Genomic DNA, 18,267 nt, shown 5'->3' on the forward strand with positions numbered 1-18,267 from the left:
CACTGCAAAGTGCAAAGAAATAAAGACTGCCCTATCCACTACAGAACCATTTGGAGGAGGCACTTTTACCACTTGGGATTTTATGCGAAGGAGAAGGGTATGGGTAAAATAGGTAAGTGATCTGAAGCCTCCTTCAACCCCACCTTATGTGACAAAGTGACCCAGGACAATACTAACAGGAAAGCGGCTGCCCAGCTATACTATGCTTTCCCTGAATTCCACCCTGGGCTCGATACATAGAAAATCTTAAATAACTCTCTTGAGATGATCAGGGACTGGCAAGTGGATATGTTCATTTCAGATTCATTCCAGATCCTCTGAAGATAGCAAAAATAAAGCTGCTGTCCATTCTGGAGTACACTGTAGAACTGAGAGAAGTGTCCTTAACAATGTATACAAAAGAAGAAAATATTTTATTGTAACAAACAGGCATTATTGCATTAAATGCTGCCATACAAAAGAAAAGCTATAGAACATGTTTGCTGGGTAGGATAAATACCAGTGAGGAACCACTGGTCTACAGTGATGAGATAACTTGTATTAAAAAAAAACAAAAAAACCTTATTTTTTTCTACTCAAAAAAAAAAAAAAAAAAAAAAAAACAGAAAGACTTTTGGAGGTTTCCTTGAGACTTATATACATAATCTGAATCTCAAACAGGCTAGCAGGAGATTTATTAGTAGTTCTGGAGCACTAAGCTTTATGGAGCTCATCTCACAAGCCCCTCATGAATTCAAATAGCTTTTGTTACTGAGTATTGAGGTAAATGTGTCAAAGAAGAAGTAAAAAGTACAACACAAACATTCCTGCATATCCTTACCGCTTGAATTGATAAGCCACAAAAACCCCACAGGAGACTTTTTTCCTGCATATCTAAGAAATCTATTCCTTATTTCCCTGGGTTCCTCTTTAAGAAGATGAAATATTTCAGAGAGGCATTGCAATACAGCTGTTAATTACAAGATTTATCTTGAAAATAGGAAAGTAGCAGCAATTACAGCCAAAAACCTGTAGCTTGTAGCTCATCTGTTACTTAAAGTGTTCACTCTGAGTTGAAGGAAATATGATTATCCTCCATGAAATTACTAGCTAAAGATAATCAACAGTTCAAATTTAGATAGCCAACTATAATTACATGTACTGCAGCAATATTTGATATAATTTATCTCAAGATAGCAGATGATTCTATTGAAATTCAATAATTTCTTCACCCTGAAACACACAAATCATTTTAATTTTTCAAACAAATGAATGGCTTTTAAAATGTAAAAAGATTTATTTTCTACAACTAAATTCAATTACTTAGTGAAAAGGGGAGGCAGAACTAGCTGTCCTTTCACTCCAAAGATATAATATTTTCCAGTCTCCTTTTTTCATTTTAGTGGCACAGCAAGACATACCACAAATTCTATGTTCATACAATTAGAGCTTCATCAAGCAAATCTGCTGCAAGCTTGCACTGCATAATCAGCTTCCATATCATCAGAGGTGGCAACTCCTCAGGAGTAATACAATGGTAATGCACTATACAAACATTAACACTTTGAGTGGACTGTTAATTGCAGAGAAAAAGAGGAAATAAAATATTAAGCAATCAGCCAGTTGACAGAAAAGGTGCTATATATTTTGAGAACCATGGTGATAGTCGCCACCTGTCCAAGATGACAAATTCATACGATGGAGGCTTTTAGTCCGACTGCTTGAAATTTATAACTGTTTTAGAGAGGGGAAGAAGTTACATCTTTGTCTCTCCCTCCCCAAAATCCAAGCAGTGGACCAGACAGAAAACTAATTTAGGAGCAATCTCAAAAATCCCTCCTGCCAAAATAAGCAGAGTTTAGCCAGGAGGGATAGGTCACGTCTGAACAAATGCAGATATTAGTTTGTGAACCAGTCATCTAGACTACAATTGATAGGGAAAAATAGGCATTTCCAAGGTGTGTTTTATCTCACTCTAAGAGACATTTAGAACAGGTCAGATGAACTGTGCCTCCTAGTGCTCCCTTGACTAGCAAGGAGCCCTTCTGTGAATGTTTCAGATAAGGATGCATACAGTCAAGAGAGCTGAATCCCACCTTCAAGGAAGGAATGAAGGAATACAGCCAAGGGAAGGATGACAGGTAAGACAGCCTAATAGCGTGAAGAATAGAATGGCTAATCATATAACAGAGAACTTCTTGCATCATTGAACACCCTCAGCTGTCCACATTGTATCTAGTCCCTAGTGTCTGTGGAAGTTCTCTTACACCAAAAGCATCTGGCCAACCATTCTGATTTCCTTTCCCTAATTCCTTCAAAAAAATCATCCACAGACTGCCCTCACCATGAGAAGTTTAAAAAAAAAAGGGGGGGGGGGCTCCTAAAATACTATACTATGATTACAATTTAATCCATGAGTCCAACTTACATTGCCTTCCAATATGATTAGAAACTCCCAGCACGATCATTTTTCCAAAGCTTCTGGTTGATCAAACAGAATGCAGAAATCACAGTCATAAAGAGTTCTAAAAACACTGACTAAGTTCAGACTGAAACAAACAAAAAGTAAAAGCTGAAGAGAAAATTATGAGAGAAGTACAGGAAATCAGGGGGATTGCAGCAGAGCAGTATTGTTAGTTTTAAAAATATTTTGCATGAATGTTTTACATGTAGGTTTTGTTAGATAAAACGCTGACTTCCTTATTTGCTCAGTCCTCTCTACATGGGAAAAAATTATTACTATCTAGCTACTTACTTATCTGTAATATCTAGTGCTTTCTATGCAGAATTGACAGTAATATCAAAATCCCAACGAGGCTTCTTGCAGATGCTCTGTACTTTTCTCTTTCTGGAATAAACAACATGCTTGATTTCCTATATTTATCTCATAGCTTTTATCTCAAGGGATTTTTAATATTCCCTTGTTTTCATCAGAGTTAAATCAATGTATTCAGAAATCTTTATGACCGAGATTTCTGCAATCTGATAAATCAGTCAGACATCTCTAAAGAAGGATGCCTAGTATTTTAATTTTATGATTCAGTTCTGAGGGTTTTATTGATTTGTTTTACTTATGATAAAACTGCAGCTGGTACTCTTGTTTTACTGAAATATTTCTAGATCGGCTCAGGGTTATTTGTATTACAAAAACATATACTTCTGTCAGTCAGTTCTATCCCTCTTGCAGCTCAAAAGGGTATTGAGTCACCCACTGTCATTTAGAGGCTGGTCATAACTAGCTCTTGTAGAAGAACTGAAAACATACATCCCAACTCACAGAGGAGACCTACACCAGACCACTCTGTAGATAGGTTTACCATCCCCATGGAAACAGGATGACCTATTTTACTTCCAAATAGCTCCAGTCTAGGCCAAACAGCCTAATAAACATTCTGGTTTAATCTCATCCAAAGGAAATCCAGTCTATGGTCTCCAAGATCACGTGAACCACACTGCAGTAAAAGAGGACTGTCATAAAACTATCTTCAAAGTACACTACCGATTAGAACAAAAATGCTGCCATTGAAAGCCTTACATTTAGTCCCAAGGGATTTAGAAATTTACCCCTTCCTAAGATTAAGATCACGGACTACCTCTAGCAATCATGCCTGATCAGATCTGACCAGAATGTTTCACACCTGACGGGACTGGGGCCAAACTCACAAAGTATATAAGCTTCTAGTTATCAAAACAGGAGCTCTGACTGGGTCTAAGATTCCTTTTCTTCTTCTTTGTAGAGGAGGATGAAGAGATATCCCTCATGAGGTCAGAGTTTGACCAGAAATTAAAATTAACCCCTGCAGAAAGGCAAGAAACCTTTTAATGCATTGAATACAATGAACATGCAACCAAGACATGGTTTTTCTTCAGCTATTTGCCTCCTTCTCATATACAATGCAGTAGCTCAGTTTCTCTTACCTCTCTGAGTGCTGCCTAAAGCAGTCCACTGTTGAGCTTAACTAGCCTTACTGAACACTCCACATTAGCAAATATATAACTTGCGAAGAGCTAACAACATACCTGTTTTAGTAATATCTCTACACTTGGTTTGTTCTTACAGAAAAATGCTACACAAAAACATACCGAAAGGATTTCAGAGTGGGATGTTAGGACTGTGCCACAATGGCAATCTCACAGAATCTCACTATTTGCCAGTTTTGCATAGAACAGTGTTATGGTGAGGTTTCTCATTTTTATTTATTTTATAGAGGAAGATTTTGTTCTATTTCTTTCCTAAAGATGGTCAGAAACTGATGTACCAGTCTCCTCTGTCTACAGGCCTAAGTTGAGAGTCATCAGTTTTCAAAGTAGTCTTGGGCTTTCTGACTTGCTTTGATTCACAGGAGAAGAGTTGTCACAACAGTTCACAGACTCAAGCTCCTTTCAATTAGAAGTGTGGTCAGAAGAACAGTGGGTCTTAACTTTGTATACAGCTTAAGCCTACCTCAGTAGGTAATGGCTACTCAGTAACGGTATCATTACCAAGTCTTCTTCAAGCTGTGAAATCAAGTATATACCCCAACTTTACCTGAAAAGTACAGTTTAGATGAGAGAAAAGGGAGCAGTAGACAAACTTCTATACCTAATTGGTGATGCAAGATACAAGATGATTCCAGAGATGATTTCTCTTACTCTTCTCTGGAAGTCTCACTCCAATCCTGAGTTCCCTGCATGATAGGCTCTACAAGTTGGGTGGTGGGAGGCAACCCCACCAACTCTTTGGTATCCTATGTAAAACCACAAATTACAGTGGATCACAAGTCACAGTGCTGAGATCAAGGAAGGAACAGGCTTATCTGATAGAATATGGTTTCATTTTTGATTTTTCATGCAGTCTTTGGCATTGCTAAATAACATATGCTGCTGTGAAGAATCATGCTACTTTCAGCTTCATTTTTGAAAAGAGTCTGCTAAATTTTGCTGGACAGCAGAGAGGTATAACACCTCATGATCCAGATCTGTCAGTCATTTTAATACAAAAGACTAGGTGCTGGTGAAAAGCAAAGACCCTTTATGTGGCTTGGAAGCAAACTTACTGTTTACAGAAAATTTGATGGAAAGATACAGATATGTCCTTTCACCTTAAGACTCACTGTATCCTCAGACAGATAAGCAGTAAGCAATGACAAAGACAAATAGCACACCTGCATGGCTATATATTTTCATAAAGAAAATAGGCAGGTAAATAGCCACCTCATTTACCACAATAATATGCATCATAGCCACTTAATAAATTGGCATCTAGATGATTTAATATACTCAAACTCTTAATAGCTTGTGGAAATTACCTATTGTTTTCTTCCTAGAAAAAGATGGGAGCAGAAACTTACAATGTTTGCTTTCCGCATTCTGGATAGGAGAACTATGTCCTGAGCACTGTTTCTGAAATAGTGTTTATTGCCATTCCTGCCCAAGAAGGGATGCTCTGTAGGGATGAGGGTGGCAATGGACATTGTCAGTCTCCCAGCTTCCACCTGCATTCAATGGCAATGGTCAAATGCAAACACTGACAGTAATATTAGCTTTTCAGTACAGTCCCTTTAATTCTGTAAGGAAACTTCTTACAGGGCAGTCTGAGGAAGCTAACACAGGAGCTCTGCTTCTAGGAAGTATGCCAGAGTTAAAGGGAAAGACATACATATTGCTTATACTTATAGGATATGAGGGTTGGTTTCCTCACAAAGGAAAAGATGGAAATGCAGTGACAAAAAGGCAGCTGGGATTCCTCTCCTTATTCTCATCTGCAGATAGCGCCGGGGGATCTCTATGGAAGAATTTTTCTTACATAACCTTAAGCTTGTTACAAGAAATGAACAATTACTGCTGTCATTCGTAATAGAATCTAGCTACTTAAAGTAGGAAATTACTGTTCAGGACTGGTCTGAAGATGTAATCTCATTTATTATGCCAGCAGAAAAGGGTAACCTATTAGTTTTTCCTCTTGCTGTTTGTACTTCCTTTCTTAGAGACACTGCTGTTTCTCCCCACAAAGGAGCACAGATCACCTCATGTCCAGTACTCATATAGCATGCATATCCTACTTTTGATACACATGGAACTGACAATGTGCAACATGTTCCACCTGCAAAGTTTTCTCAAAGGCGTGGTTATGCTGAAGTGCACAGTAGGTATTAAGATCCTAATTCTTTGGTCATTGCTCCCATTAACCCTTTTTGTTGATGATTTCTCAGATGTAGCAGTGATGATTATTAATAGATAGGAATTCTCCAGCTAATTCAGTTTTAGCATTGATTTTGGTCAGAGCAAGATTTCCTCCTATTTTGGAAATAGACATTAACCTCAATTTATGATGAATTTGTATCTGCAAAGGCTTATCCTGAAAAAAGAGGCTGTGAAAAATCAACTCTGCACAGTGTTAGAACCTGAAATATCAAATCCTTGCAAATCTGGCCACAGCAAATTTGGGGCATTAGTAGTGACATATTACTGTGTGGGGCATTCTTGTATGAAAAGTGCATGTTATCAAAATATACACTGAAAGGAACTGTTTCTTTTAAAAACCATGAACTTCCTACATAAAGGGGGTCAACCAAGACACAAAAAAGAGTATGTATATGTGGTTTGCCATCTTGTCTGAGAAGACTGAGGCAAGTGTATGCTATATCTTGAAAGAGAGAGAAAATCATTTTCTTTTTCCACCTCTAAAGGGCCATTATTCTTTCAAACATATCAAGAGTCCTTTATTCATCAAGGGAGTAAGCAATTCAGAAACATATGACATACTCACTGTTATTGTCCCTACAACCAAATACACTGATTACATGCTTCATTTCAGTTTTCTCATGAAATTCTCTGATTTCTTCAGCCGTATTCAACAGTAATTGCCACAACTCTTTTTCAACTGATACAATACAAAGAGAAAAACAGAGAAGAGCTCATCTATAATACAGTGTTAACAGTCATGCTGGAAGCAGCTCAAATCAAATGGAGATGTTACTAAAAATAGTTTCTACAAATTTTGATTTTTCCTTGAAAAAAAGGAACCTCTGGAAACAATGAAGATTTCTATTAAAAAAAAAAAAATCAAAAACACAATTTAGCCAGAAGTCAACTTTTTAAACTAACTTATGTCAACATTCCAGCTACAAAAATAAAATCACAGAAGTATTTTATGGGAAAAATGCACAAGGTCATTTCACTCACATTACCACTCATACAGTACTTTTATACAGAAAATGTTTTTTATTGAATTTATTAACATAAATCTATCCAGCTCTAACATAAAATTGTAAGTTTAATTATCTCTTCAGCAACTCTATTATTTAACCGATTTTTATCAAGTTTGTCTTCCAGTTAGAAAGTTATATGAAATCCACTTGCATTGTTCTGTTTGAGATCAATGGCTGACAGAAGTCTCACGAAGTTAAATACAGGGAAACGCACAGTCCTGCATCTGGTGAAGAATAACCCCATGCACCAGAACACACTGGGGGCTGACCAGCTGGAAAGCAGCTTTGCAGAAAAGGATTGGGGGGTTGTGATGGACAAAAAGCTGAACATGAACCAGCAATGTGCCCTTGCGGCGATGATGGCCAGCAGCAACCCGTGCTGCACTAGGCAGAGCGCTGCCAGCAGGTCAAGGGAGGTGATCCTTCCTCTCCACCCAGCACGGGTGAGGCCACACCTGGAGTGCTGGGTCCAGTGGGGGGCTCCCAAGTACAAGAGACATGGACACATTGGAGCAAGTCCAGTGAAGGGTCAGAAAGATGATTAAAGGACTGGAGCATGTGACATACAAGGAGAGGCTGAGAGAGCTGGGATTGTCTAGCATCAAGAAGGGAATGCTCAGGGTGGGTGTCATCAATGTGTATAAATACCTGATGGGAGGCAGTAAGGAAGATGGAGCCAGACTCCTCTCAGTGATTTCCAGTGAAAGGACAAGAGGCAACGGCCCCAAACTGAAATACAGGAAATTCTATTCAAGCTTAAGAAAAAACATTTTTACTGTGAAGTTCATCAGGTACTGGAACAAGTTGCCCAGAGAAGATGTGGAATTTCCATCCTCAGGGATATCCAAAACTCAACTGGACATGGCCCTCAGTAACCTGCTCTAGCTAACCCTGCTCAAAGCAGGGAGGGGTGGACCAGATGATCACCAGAGGCCCCTTCCAACTTCGATGATTCTGTAATTCTGTGACTCAAACTATAAGCTGGTATAAACCAGACTAGCAAACCATTATTCATTTATTCACAACACTTACTAATTTCAAGATGCCTGTGTGGGTATTCATGACAATCATTGGCTTGATCTGCCACTGACTACTGATATTAAATAGATATAAAAAAAGTACAGGCTCCAAGGAGTTCAAAATTACCTCTCACCAAGCAATTCCTTTTTTATTTAGCACAAAGGCATCAAAACCAGTTTCATGCAACTTCCTGAAATCTATGAGAGCAATCTCTAAGCTGAAAAATACAGCTTAAATAGCAAATATTGATGACCAATTCATAAATAAAACATTCACAAACAGTCACTAAGTAAACCTGAGTTTATAAACTCTGAGAACTGCAATCTGCTTGCACATATTTTTGAGTAGAATATGAACCTAAGGACAGCTATTCATGATGAAATAATCACTTCCTCTAATAAAGCAAACAGTGTCAAGAATTTAGCATTTCCTCCACACAGGATTTTTGGTGTTTTTGAATAAAATCTGTTGCATTACTATTATTTACCCATATTTGCTCCTCCAAAGACTTCATTACTGCAATAATGTCAGCATATTCTAAGATGTCTGACTGCCTAGGAATCTTTTTTTTTTTTTAATAAATAAATAATATCTTTGACCAAACAAATATTTGAAGCAAGTCTGTATTGCTGAGCTGTTACTTTTTTCTAAGAAAGCTTCAGTAGATAATCCATTCAGAAATCATTTACATGGCAAGCAGCTCAGAATATAATACTGCGGGTTTTACTGCTATCGCAAAGTGATATTTACATCGAAATGGTCTATTGCTTGCTAAGCTGAGATCTGAAATAAGTCTCTAGATCTACACTTTTTCTGCACAGGATATGGCTTTGAAAAGTCCTTTAGCAGTTTGATACTCCCCAAAACATTTTCTTCAGCACTTATGACTAGCCAATAAACAGTCAATAAATGTGAAAGAGAAGGTAGGCTATGACAGTAAAAGCCCCACACTTTGAGATCTCTATGCTATGCTCCCCTCAACCTTCTCTACCATCATAGTTCACAACTATCACAGAAGCAGGAACGCAAGACAGGTCTGTAGCTGGATGCAGAACTATAATACTTCTGACTGCCAGCCCTGTGTCTATTTTACTCTGCTTAACTACCCATTGCTCTGATAAGTAACATGCAAACATAAGCAAACCTTTGAGGCCAGATCAACAAGTTCACCTAGTTTTGGCAACAAGTCAAAACACACTCACTTATTCTATTACCATAAGTGAAAGGACACACTTTTGCAGCACAACTGTGCTTGCTGTTGGTGATCTACCCTCATTTATATAGATGAATTCCGGGTTAAGGACTGAATTAAAATGTCATGGGTCTTCCTCCCTTTGACTCAGAGCTCTGTACCAAAACTCATTATCACCAACTTGGGAATACAATCTGAATGCATATTTTTAAGCCTGAATCTTCACAGCCAAAATCTTTGAGAAATTAATTATGAACAGCTTGTTCTGTGATGGCTAACAAGACTTGGATTTCTATGAATTTGTGTTTCTAAAATGTGCTTTCCTTGACAGCTGTATTTTTTTCTGTCTTCTAAAGTATCTTTCAGTTTCCACTCCACTCCCTAAACTGCCTACCGTCTTCTTTCATAATACACACAAATTATGCTTAATTTCTCCTCTGAAATCTACCTGCAGTCCTGGCAAATGGTGCTATTTCTAGTTTAAACCAATCTCCAGCCAACATGTAACTGTGTAAAAACATCCAGTAAACTAGGTAAGTATGTATTCTTATTTCTTACCCAGATTTGGTCAGAGCTCCATCAGTTCTTCCCAAAACTCTAGGTTTTTTATAAAGATACTTTGAAGGATCTTGTATAAAATTGTTTCTTGACAGCATTAATTAAACTATTCATAAGTGACATTCTATTTTGCTAAAAGAAATTAGAAAAAGTAAAAAAACTCTACTGGATATCAGAGTCAGCTTCTCAAAGGTTTCAGATGGAAGGAATGGAAGTCCACTTCAGTTCATTTGCTCCACCTTCTAAAATGCTAAATTTTAAGTGCATCCTAAAGTTTATTTAGGCAGTATCTAAAAAAACAAACATTCACTGCTAGTAGAGCACATGAAAAATGATGCATTGTGAAATACTTCTTGAATCGGTAAATGCATAAAGCTACTTAAAGTAACAAAGGACTGATATTGAAAAGAACTGTTCTGATTTCATTTCCAGTCTTTATCACTGAATATCTGGTCTGCCTGGAATTGCTTTGCTGCATGTAAAATTAGTATTACAAGGGTTTACTTCTCATGCACTTTCTCTGCACTCTGATGTATAAGGCAATAATTAAACTTAACAAAAGCTTCTGTGTGATGGTAACTTTTCAACAATAAATATTAAAACAGTTAGATATTACTGATTTTCAGAAAAATAATGCTACAAGACTCTAGGTTCACATTTTGTGTGTGGAAAGATCCTGTAGTCTGACTCAAATGTCAAAACGACATCAATCATGAGATAAAAAGGAAGAAATTAATCATGAATAGCCTTCCATCCATCCTATTATTATACTATATGCCTGCAAATTCAGTGTTCTTTTCAGCTGTCAGCAGTGCATGTGGTTTATCCAATTAACTGTCCTGTATTTTCACTGTATTCACTATATAACTTCACTGTATTTTTCTCTTATCGGTTTTCATATGTTGCATTCAATTAAATACTCTTTATTCATGCATTCCATTTTTTCCCCAATTGGTATGCTACATAATCATTACATGTATTATTAATTCCAGACAACAATAACTTTTTATTGATTTCAGTATAATTTGTGCTGTTTGTTTCTTTAATATGCAAAATCATTCTGTCTATATGTTCAACCATTTTGCTGCTCATGTTTTGCTCTACATCTGTTGCTTGATGCTGCTGTTTGAATTGTGCTACAAGGAGAGAAAAACGGTGAAGAGTCCCATCATCAGCTGCATCATGTGCTTTCCAGCACTGCAAGGAGTGATCTGAGGAAGATATATATTCTTGTTTCTGCTGCACATTGGGATGGCTAAATTTGGGGTAAATTAGCATAAAACTACCAAAAACACCCAGCAAAGTGCAATTCCTATCGTACTTCACCAAACACTCAGGAGAAATACTGTCTTCAGAAGCCCACCACAGGGATGTCAGACTTCCTCCAGTCCTTATTCCAGGCAGCACTTCCAGATATTATAAGTTATCATCAATGTTCAGTAACTTCCACCATTTTCAGGGCCACTTTTGAGATACACTTGCTTGTTGTTTGGACAGCAAGCATGCAAAATACAACCAGAACACACCTTGAAGAGTAAGCATGCTTACTCCACATACCTTGAGAAATTAGGATGCCACATGTATCTCCAGTAGGCTGTCTGAAGGCTCTCTGCAAAATAACTGCATAGAAGACACGTGCAGGAGGAAGAACATGCTGCCTTTATGATTCCCATAAACATTATTCTTTGAATGAAGTATGCACATACAGAGGCTGCACAGTATCTTCACAGATAGCAGCTTTAATAGCCAACAGTTATAATGCCAGTTACACTAAATAGCCAACGAATTATAAAGCCACAGAAATACTAAGTATGGAAGAGCAGACCTACATTTTGGAAGGGCTTTAGTCAGAATAGCTATGCCTGAACTTGGGACTCAGGAACACCTCTGAGCTGCTGGACCCCGACAGGAGTCTTGACTCCCCTCCCCCACATATTGGTTCCCTCAAACAAGATATTCTGGCAGTTCAACTGGTAAAGAGGCAAAATGTGCTCCAAGCAATCCAGAAGATCCAGGGACTTCTCAGATCCAGTGCAACATGCACTACTGCGCAAATTTCGATGCAGTCATTGAATACTGGGGTTGTGCTTGCGTAGATTCTAAACTAAAGTTGCAGTGGTTAAAAGTTAAACAAAGAAGGATTTGAGTAATCTCAGCAGTCTTTCCAGGAAAGGACAGCAAAGAACAGAGCTAGGAGAAAGCAGCCTTGAATGAGGCACACCAATTCAAAGTACACTTTCAGCAACCCCTGCAGGTAAAGTTCTCCCCTTGTTCAGAGAGGGTGGTAACAACAACATTGTCTTCACTTAGGTCCCTCCTTTTCTGATTTGGTACAACACGCCTTAATTGTTTCGGGCAACTATAGTTCACTTCTACCTGCAAGTGTCTCTACCCCTTTCCAAAACAGGTTAGGCTCCAAACATATTCATATTTGTATTGCATACACTCCTTGGCACAGGGAGATGAAAGACATGGTAATTTAAGCCAAGAAAATCATCCGTGTCCCTAATAAGGGGAATGCATTCTCCTTCATGGCACAAGCTGATCCTCAGAGTGGAAGAAAGGCAGTTCACAACATTTTTATTGAGCATACAAGGTCAGGTCATGCCATACGAGGATGTCAGTATTGTCACTGTTGTTATGTACTATATTCCTGCAGTAAACATTCACAGCACAACAAACTTTCTTGTCAAAGGCCTTGTTTTGCATAGATGACTATTTAGAGTATAAAAAAGTTTTTGATTGATGGTCTGTCCAAGGAATTGGGTAAGAAAAGTTGGTTTAAAGATGAAAATGGCTCTTGACTGAAGCTTTTAATCTCTCTTTACCAGCTGCCTGGCAGCATGTTGCTTTCGCTTGTGATTTATTTTCTTCACATGTTCAAGCAAAGTAGAAAACACCAAATTGTAGTGGGCTACTTGTAACTACCATTCCAAGAGAGGTGCTATAGTTTATGTCAACTCATTCTTCCCACTTACATTTCTGCAGCCATGAAAGCAGGATAAAACAGGAAAAAACATAAGCTTTTTTGGTGCTGCTTCATATAACAATAACACAGGACGACCTCACAAATTACACAAAACTTGCAGGGAGCAAGGTTAAGGGAGCTGATATAACATCAAAGACGACTCGTTCTCACACGCAGTTAGGCAAGTATAGCACTGCTGCATTGGAAACAATAAAGTCACTATAGATTTACAGTAGTATAAGGTAGAACACAATTTCTTCTGAAAAGTCCAGTTTACATCCAAACCCTGTGAGCTGGTACTGGGTCCCAGAAAGGAGCTCTATGTTTATTATTGGGCTGCCCAATACAAGAGAGACATGCAGCTATCAGAGCGAGTCCAGCAAAGGGCTACTAAGATAATTAAGGGACTGGAGCATCTCTCTTATGAGGAAAGGCTGAGAGAGCTGGGACTCTTCAGCCTGGAGAAGATGGAGGAGTGATCTTACCAATGTGTGTAAGTATCTGAAGGGAGGGTGTCAAGAGGATGGGACCAGACTCTTTCCAATGGTGCCCAGTGACAGGACATGAGGCAACAGGCACAAACTGAAACACAGGAAGTTCTGTCTGAACATGAGGAAAAACTTCTTTCCTGTGAGGGTGACTGAACACTGGAACAGGTTACCCAGAGAGGCTGTGGAGTCTCCACCCTTGGAGATACTCAAAAGCCATCTGGACAAGGTCTTGGGCAACGTGCTTTAGGTGACCCTGCTTGAGCAGGGGGATTGGACTTAGACAATCTCCAGAGGCCCCTTCCAACCTCAATTATTCTGTGATTCTGTGCTATTGGTAACCTAATGGCGTTTTTTTGGCTCACTGAATTCCACACTGAACTGAGAGAGAGGATAAGAAAAACCTGAAGAACAGAACATCCTCATTTTATCTACAGGTAATGTTATGCTGGAAGAAGAGGGAAAGGAGTCAAAAAAATCTTGTACTGAGTTTATGGAAGGAAATTTTGAAGTTCCTTATATGTTAAGAATGCAGGAAGGACAGCTTTTTAAATCTGAGATAAGATGATCATTTTTCACAGGGAGGGGCAAGAGAGAGACTGTCTACAGTATTACACACAAAAAAAGGCTGAAAATGTAAAATTAAAGTAAAACTTCGGAAGGCAAAGTATCATAACTTTAACATCCTCATTGCTTCAAAGGTCCAAGAAGGCAGTGTAATGTTAGGTTTCCCAGAATAATTTTTTCTTTTAACTCTTCAGTCTAGTGGGGGGGAGGTGTGAAGTGGCAGCAAGAAAATTAATTTCTTATCATGACTATAAACCATTTTTGATAAAATAATATTGTCAACCCTGGTAATTTCAATCTTGCTACATGGAATGAGTGGAGGGTAGTGATTTTAAGGCTTCAGAACACACGCGCTTGTCAGAGACTTGATATCATAACATCAGGCTTCAAACAGTTAAGAACTTTTAGCAACTGCAGAATTGCCTCACTCTAGCATTGGCTTATCAACAGATAAAATCTACTGCTTATACAATATCTTTTCTTTCTTATCACATGCTAATAAAAGGCTTTGTAGTGGGAAATATAGTCAACTCAGCCACATGCTAATATTGCGTCAGTCAGTGAAGGAGAAAGCTATTCTCATAATTTTGATTTAAATCCACTGAGCAATCATTCCGCTCCTACTGAATTTTGTGTGAGCTGCAGTAAAATTATTCAATGCTTACAAAACCCATACCAGTTAAAAATAAAACTCCAATATGCCTTCTGTGACTGCTCCACTGGCACAAAGAATGCACTTCACTGTACAACAGGCAATCTTGGTATGAAATTTGGGATGTAGGACAGGGCAAAGCATGCTACAGATACTATGCTTGTAGTGTAGGCAAAAATGAAAGTTCATTGTATGTCCTCCATAACTCACACTTTGCAGCCCCAGATTAAACTGTTGCATTTCAGTAATGAGAACTGACAAACTATAACTTGTCACACTTAGCACACTGAGTAGATTGAGTACTACTACTCTATAAAATGCACTGATGTACTGAGAATTTAAGTCTTTATTGTCCTACAGTGAAGAAAAACTTAAAAGAATTGCAATTAAATGTGTTAAACCAGCATTTGAAGACAGACTACGAACAGCAATAAATACCATTTGTTCTAAAAGACATTTATATATTCTCTCTATATATCCATATATATATATATATTTGTCTCTTTAATGTGACTCAAAGCTCATAAGCACAATTTGACAAGGCTCAGCTGGTTTACTGATTAGGACTATACAGCTTATATCTACAAACATCCACCACACCTCTATCTCTTCTGGGGACACTGCAAGCAAGATCAAAGCAGAATTTCATTCATCTCTACCCAATTTGTTTGCAACATATAACTCTGTACAATTAGCCAACTGGAATCATTATTTAAAAAAAAAAAAAGAAGAAAAAAAAGAAAATCAGGAAAACAAATTCCAGAGATATGACTTACTGGTACTCAGTTGGCAGTTCTCAGAAACTGAACAGCACACAACAAATCACTCTGACCCAAAAAATAAAAACTCACAGTAATCACCGTTACAGACTACAGATCAAGAAATTTGATTAGACCTCCTGAAATAAAACACTCTAGAAGTCAGCTCCTCAAGACAGAGAAAGGAACATTCATAAACATCTGACTTAATACAACTAATTAAATCATACTAGTTTTGTAAAACCACTCAAATGTCTGTCAGGATACAGCATTAGTTGGGGTAGCTGATCAATCCATCAGACCTAGATCATAGACCATCTCAAACCCAAATGGGGTGATAAGTGAACAGCTGTACTGTCTTAGGAGCAGAAAACAACTCATAAAACCCCAAACTGTGCCCAATTTACCTGTTTCCCACCTGCTCCTCCAAATAAGATATTACCGATACACCTGTCACCCCATTACCTACTACCTCTGTGCTGTCATGTAGGCAGAAAAGTCAGGATTTTCTACGTGCTTTCTATACTTGCTTGAGCTGAGAACAGAGCTAACACTTACTCCTGCATGTGCTCAGGCAAAGCAGTCCAATGGCAATTGACATCTGAATGTGAAAGTTTAACAACTGTTCAGAACAAAAGCCCACATGGTCAAGGATCCCATCCTTAGCCATGGTCAGTAGTGGATGTCATCAGTGACTAAGAAAACAGGGAATGAAAGAATCATCCTTCTATCAGCACATTGTGATAGCTTCTAGCAGCGTGGGGACTTCTCGAGTCTGACCTTGTACCCAGATCATTATGATGAATAACGTGATGCAATATGATCTCTTTGTATTCCTTTCTACCCATTCCACTTCCAAACATACAACTTCCCATGAAGAAAAACTTATTAATGATTTTTTTTTTTTCAAAACCTTAAGAACTAAGCTATCTTTGTGACTTGAGCATTGGTTCAGTAGATCTCGTGCTTCAAAGATATTAACAACTAGATCTCATCAAAACTATGGTAAGTCAGACATATGGTATGACATGTTCTGCCATCTTTCTTTGGAATATAAATATCTACAGTATGGACAAAGGTTGCATACAGAGGTCTCCTTTAGGAACCAGATATCCCCTGGGTATCATACTGTTTTCTTTAACCTTGAAGAGTGCTTCACTCTACTGACAGTCCTGCTGTGGCTGTCAGTGGAGACAGGTGGTTCTCAAGATCAGGAAGAGTCATGGGCTCACAACTTTACTTCCAGGAGAAAATTTCTGGCCGTTGGTGACCTAAGACAGAAGCACAGGCCTCTCCAGAAAAAAATCACATTCATAATTTAACAAAAAAAGAGCAATTCTGAAACACAGATTACCAAAGTTTTTGACAGAGGTACTGCTTTTGAATAAACTTACAGGAAGAATGGATACTCGGAAAGCTTTTTCTGCCTTCGGACACCAGATCTGGATCACCTGTGCAGTGCATTTCAGAGTTCATTACTCCATCTGGAAAGCAGCGGTAAAAGAAATCGGGACGCGGTCTACAAAAAACACCATGGATATTAAAAATACAAAAGCTGTAGTAACAAATAAACCTCAAAGTGATCACTATATTTACCGCCTATTACGTACAGATTTCATTCCCTCCTGCTTGAGTAACACACCAGTAAATGAAATGCTTCACTTTCCTTGCATAATCAATTCAAGGCAAACTTTTTTTGCAGGCAGGCTCTTTTGGGGAAGCTTCCAGCGCAGCAAACTAGTGGGAGTTGGAGCCTGACTCTCCTCACAGTGCGTTTAATTCCAAAGAATACACAGAAGCTCAGTTCTGATAATGAATCTGCAGGGCTACTCTTGCACAGCACTTCCAGCAATGGAGCAAATTAGCATGGTTACCCACAATGTCGCACAAATCTTGCTGACACGCTTAGAACGAGCCTGCACTCATCTAAGAGATTGGGTTCAAAAAACCTGCCAAATTCTAATCCCAGTCCTGAGGCTGATTCTTTAACTGCATTGAACAAACTTCTTAGTTTCTTTTGACCATACTTTGAGTTGAACAGAAGCATGTAGGCCTGAGTGGTGTCACACTGAGCCTGAGCTAACACAACCCCACTATAGAAGCAAAGTGAAGGACCACAGATTCAGAGACATACTAACAGAGCAACCAGTTGGCTTGGAGTGCAAGCAGAATGAGCTCATGTCTGCCTGTAAAGGATGATGCAGACGTCCTTAATTATATTTCAAAAGCACTTTAAAATAAAATTGCCAAGTACTACAATTGTCAGGGAAGCAGTACTGTGGCAGACAACATTAGAAACCAAGCACAAATTGCTGCAGAACTCATGAAGCTGAAGAACAAATGCAGTGTTGGAGTCAACTAAATGGTGTATGAACTCAAGCCAATTATATACTTCTCAGCTGAAGTTATAGCTATTCGAAATTTAGATAAAGAACCCCAAAAATTCCTAAAATAATTATTCTCCAGGGAGTTCTGTTTGCTAGTTGGGCCCTTCATTCAAATTTATGCTTCCCTAAAAATGGCCTACCTAGCAGTCCACTCACTGCTTAGCTCCAAGGTTTGTTCTGCCATGGACCTTGAATTATCTGGAAATACCACATTCAGTAATGTACTTCACAAAATGCAGACACCGTGTCAAATAAAGACTGAATTGATTTCTATTTAATCAGACTAGTGGCAATTGGCATATAAACCCTCACATGCTGTGATTCTTCCCCCTTTGGTGCTGCCAATGAAATGAAGTGATTTCAATTCACACCTCTCCTTTCAAACTTCACTTGTTTGCCTGTACTGCCAACCAGTCAAACAAATAACAAAATGCAAGGGCACAGATTCCTGCCACAGTTAGATTTCACATAATAAAGTTGTACAACACCTGAACCAGAGAAGACAGCA

The 18,267-nt window shown here is 38.5% G+C and overlaps 1 protein-coding gene across 1 annotated transcript in view; it reads right to left on the bottom strand.

The window, feature by feature from the left end:
* PLPP4 (phospholipid phosphatase 4) overlaps positions 1 to 18,267 on the bottom strand; it is a 69,026-nt gene that overhangs the window by 19,526 nt on the left and 31,233 nt on the right. The window contains exon 5 of the mRNA XM_026063973.1: positions 16,767 to 16,891. Coding sequence (XP_025919758.1) covers positions 16,767 to 16,891 — 125 coding nt within the window. The remainder of the gene's footprint in view (positions 1 to 16,766; positions 16,892 to 18,267) is intronic.

The sequence above is a fragment of the Apteryx rowi genome, unplaced genomic scaffold (assembly GCF_003343035.1).
Source record: "Apteryx rowi isolate R43461 unplaced genomic scaffold, aptRow1 scaffold_206, whole genome shotgun sequence".
In the NCBI taxonomy this organism is placed as follows: domain Eukaryota; kingdom Metazoa; phylum Chordata; class Aves; order Apterygiformes; family Apterygidae; genus Apteryx; species Apteryx rowi.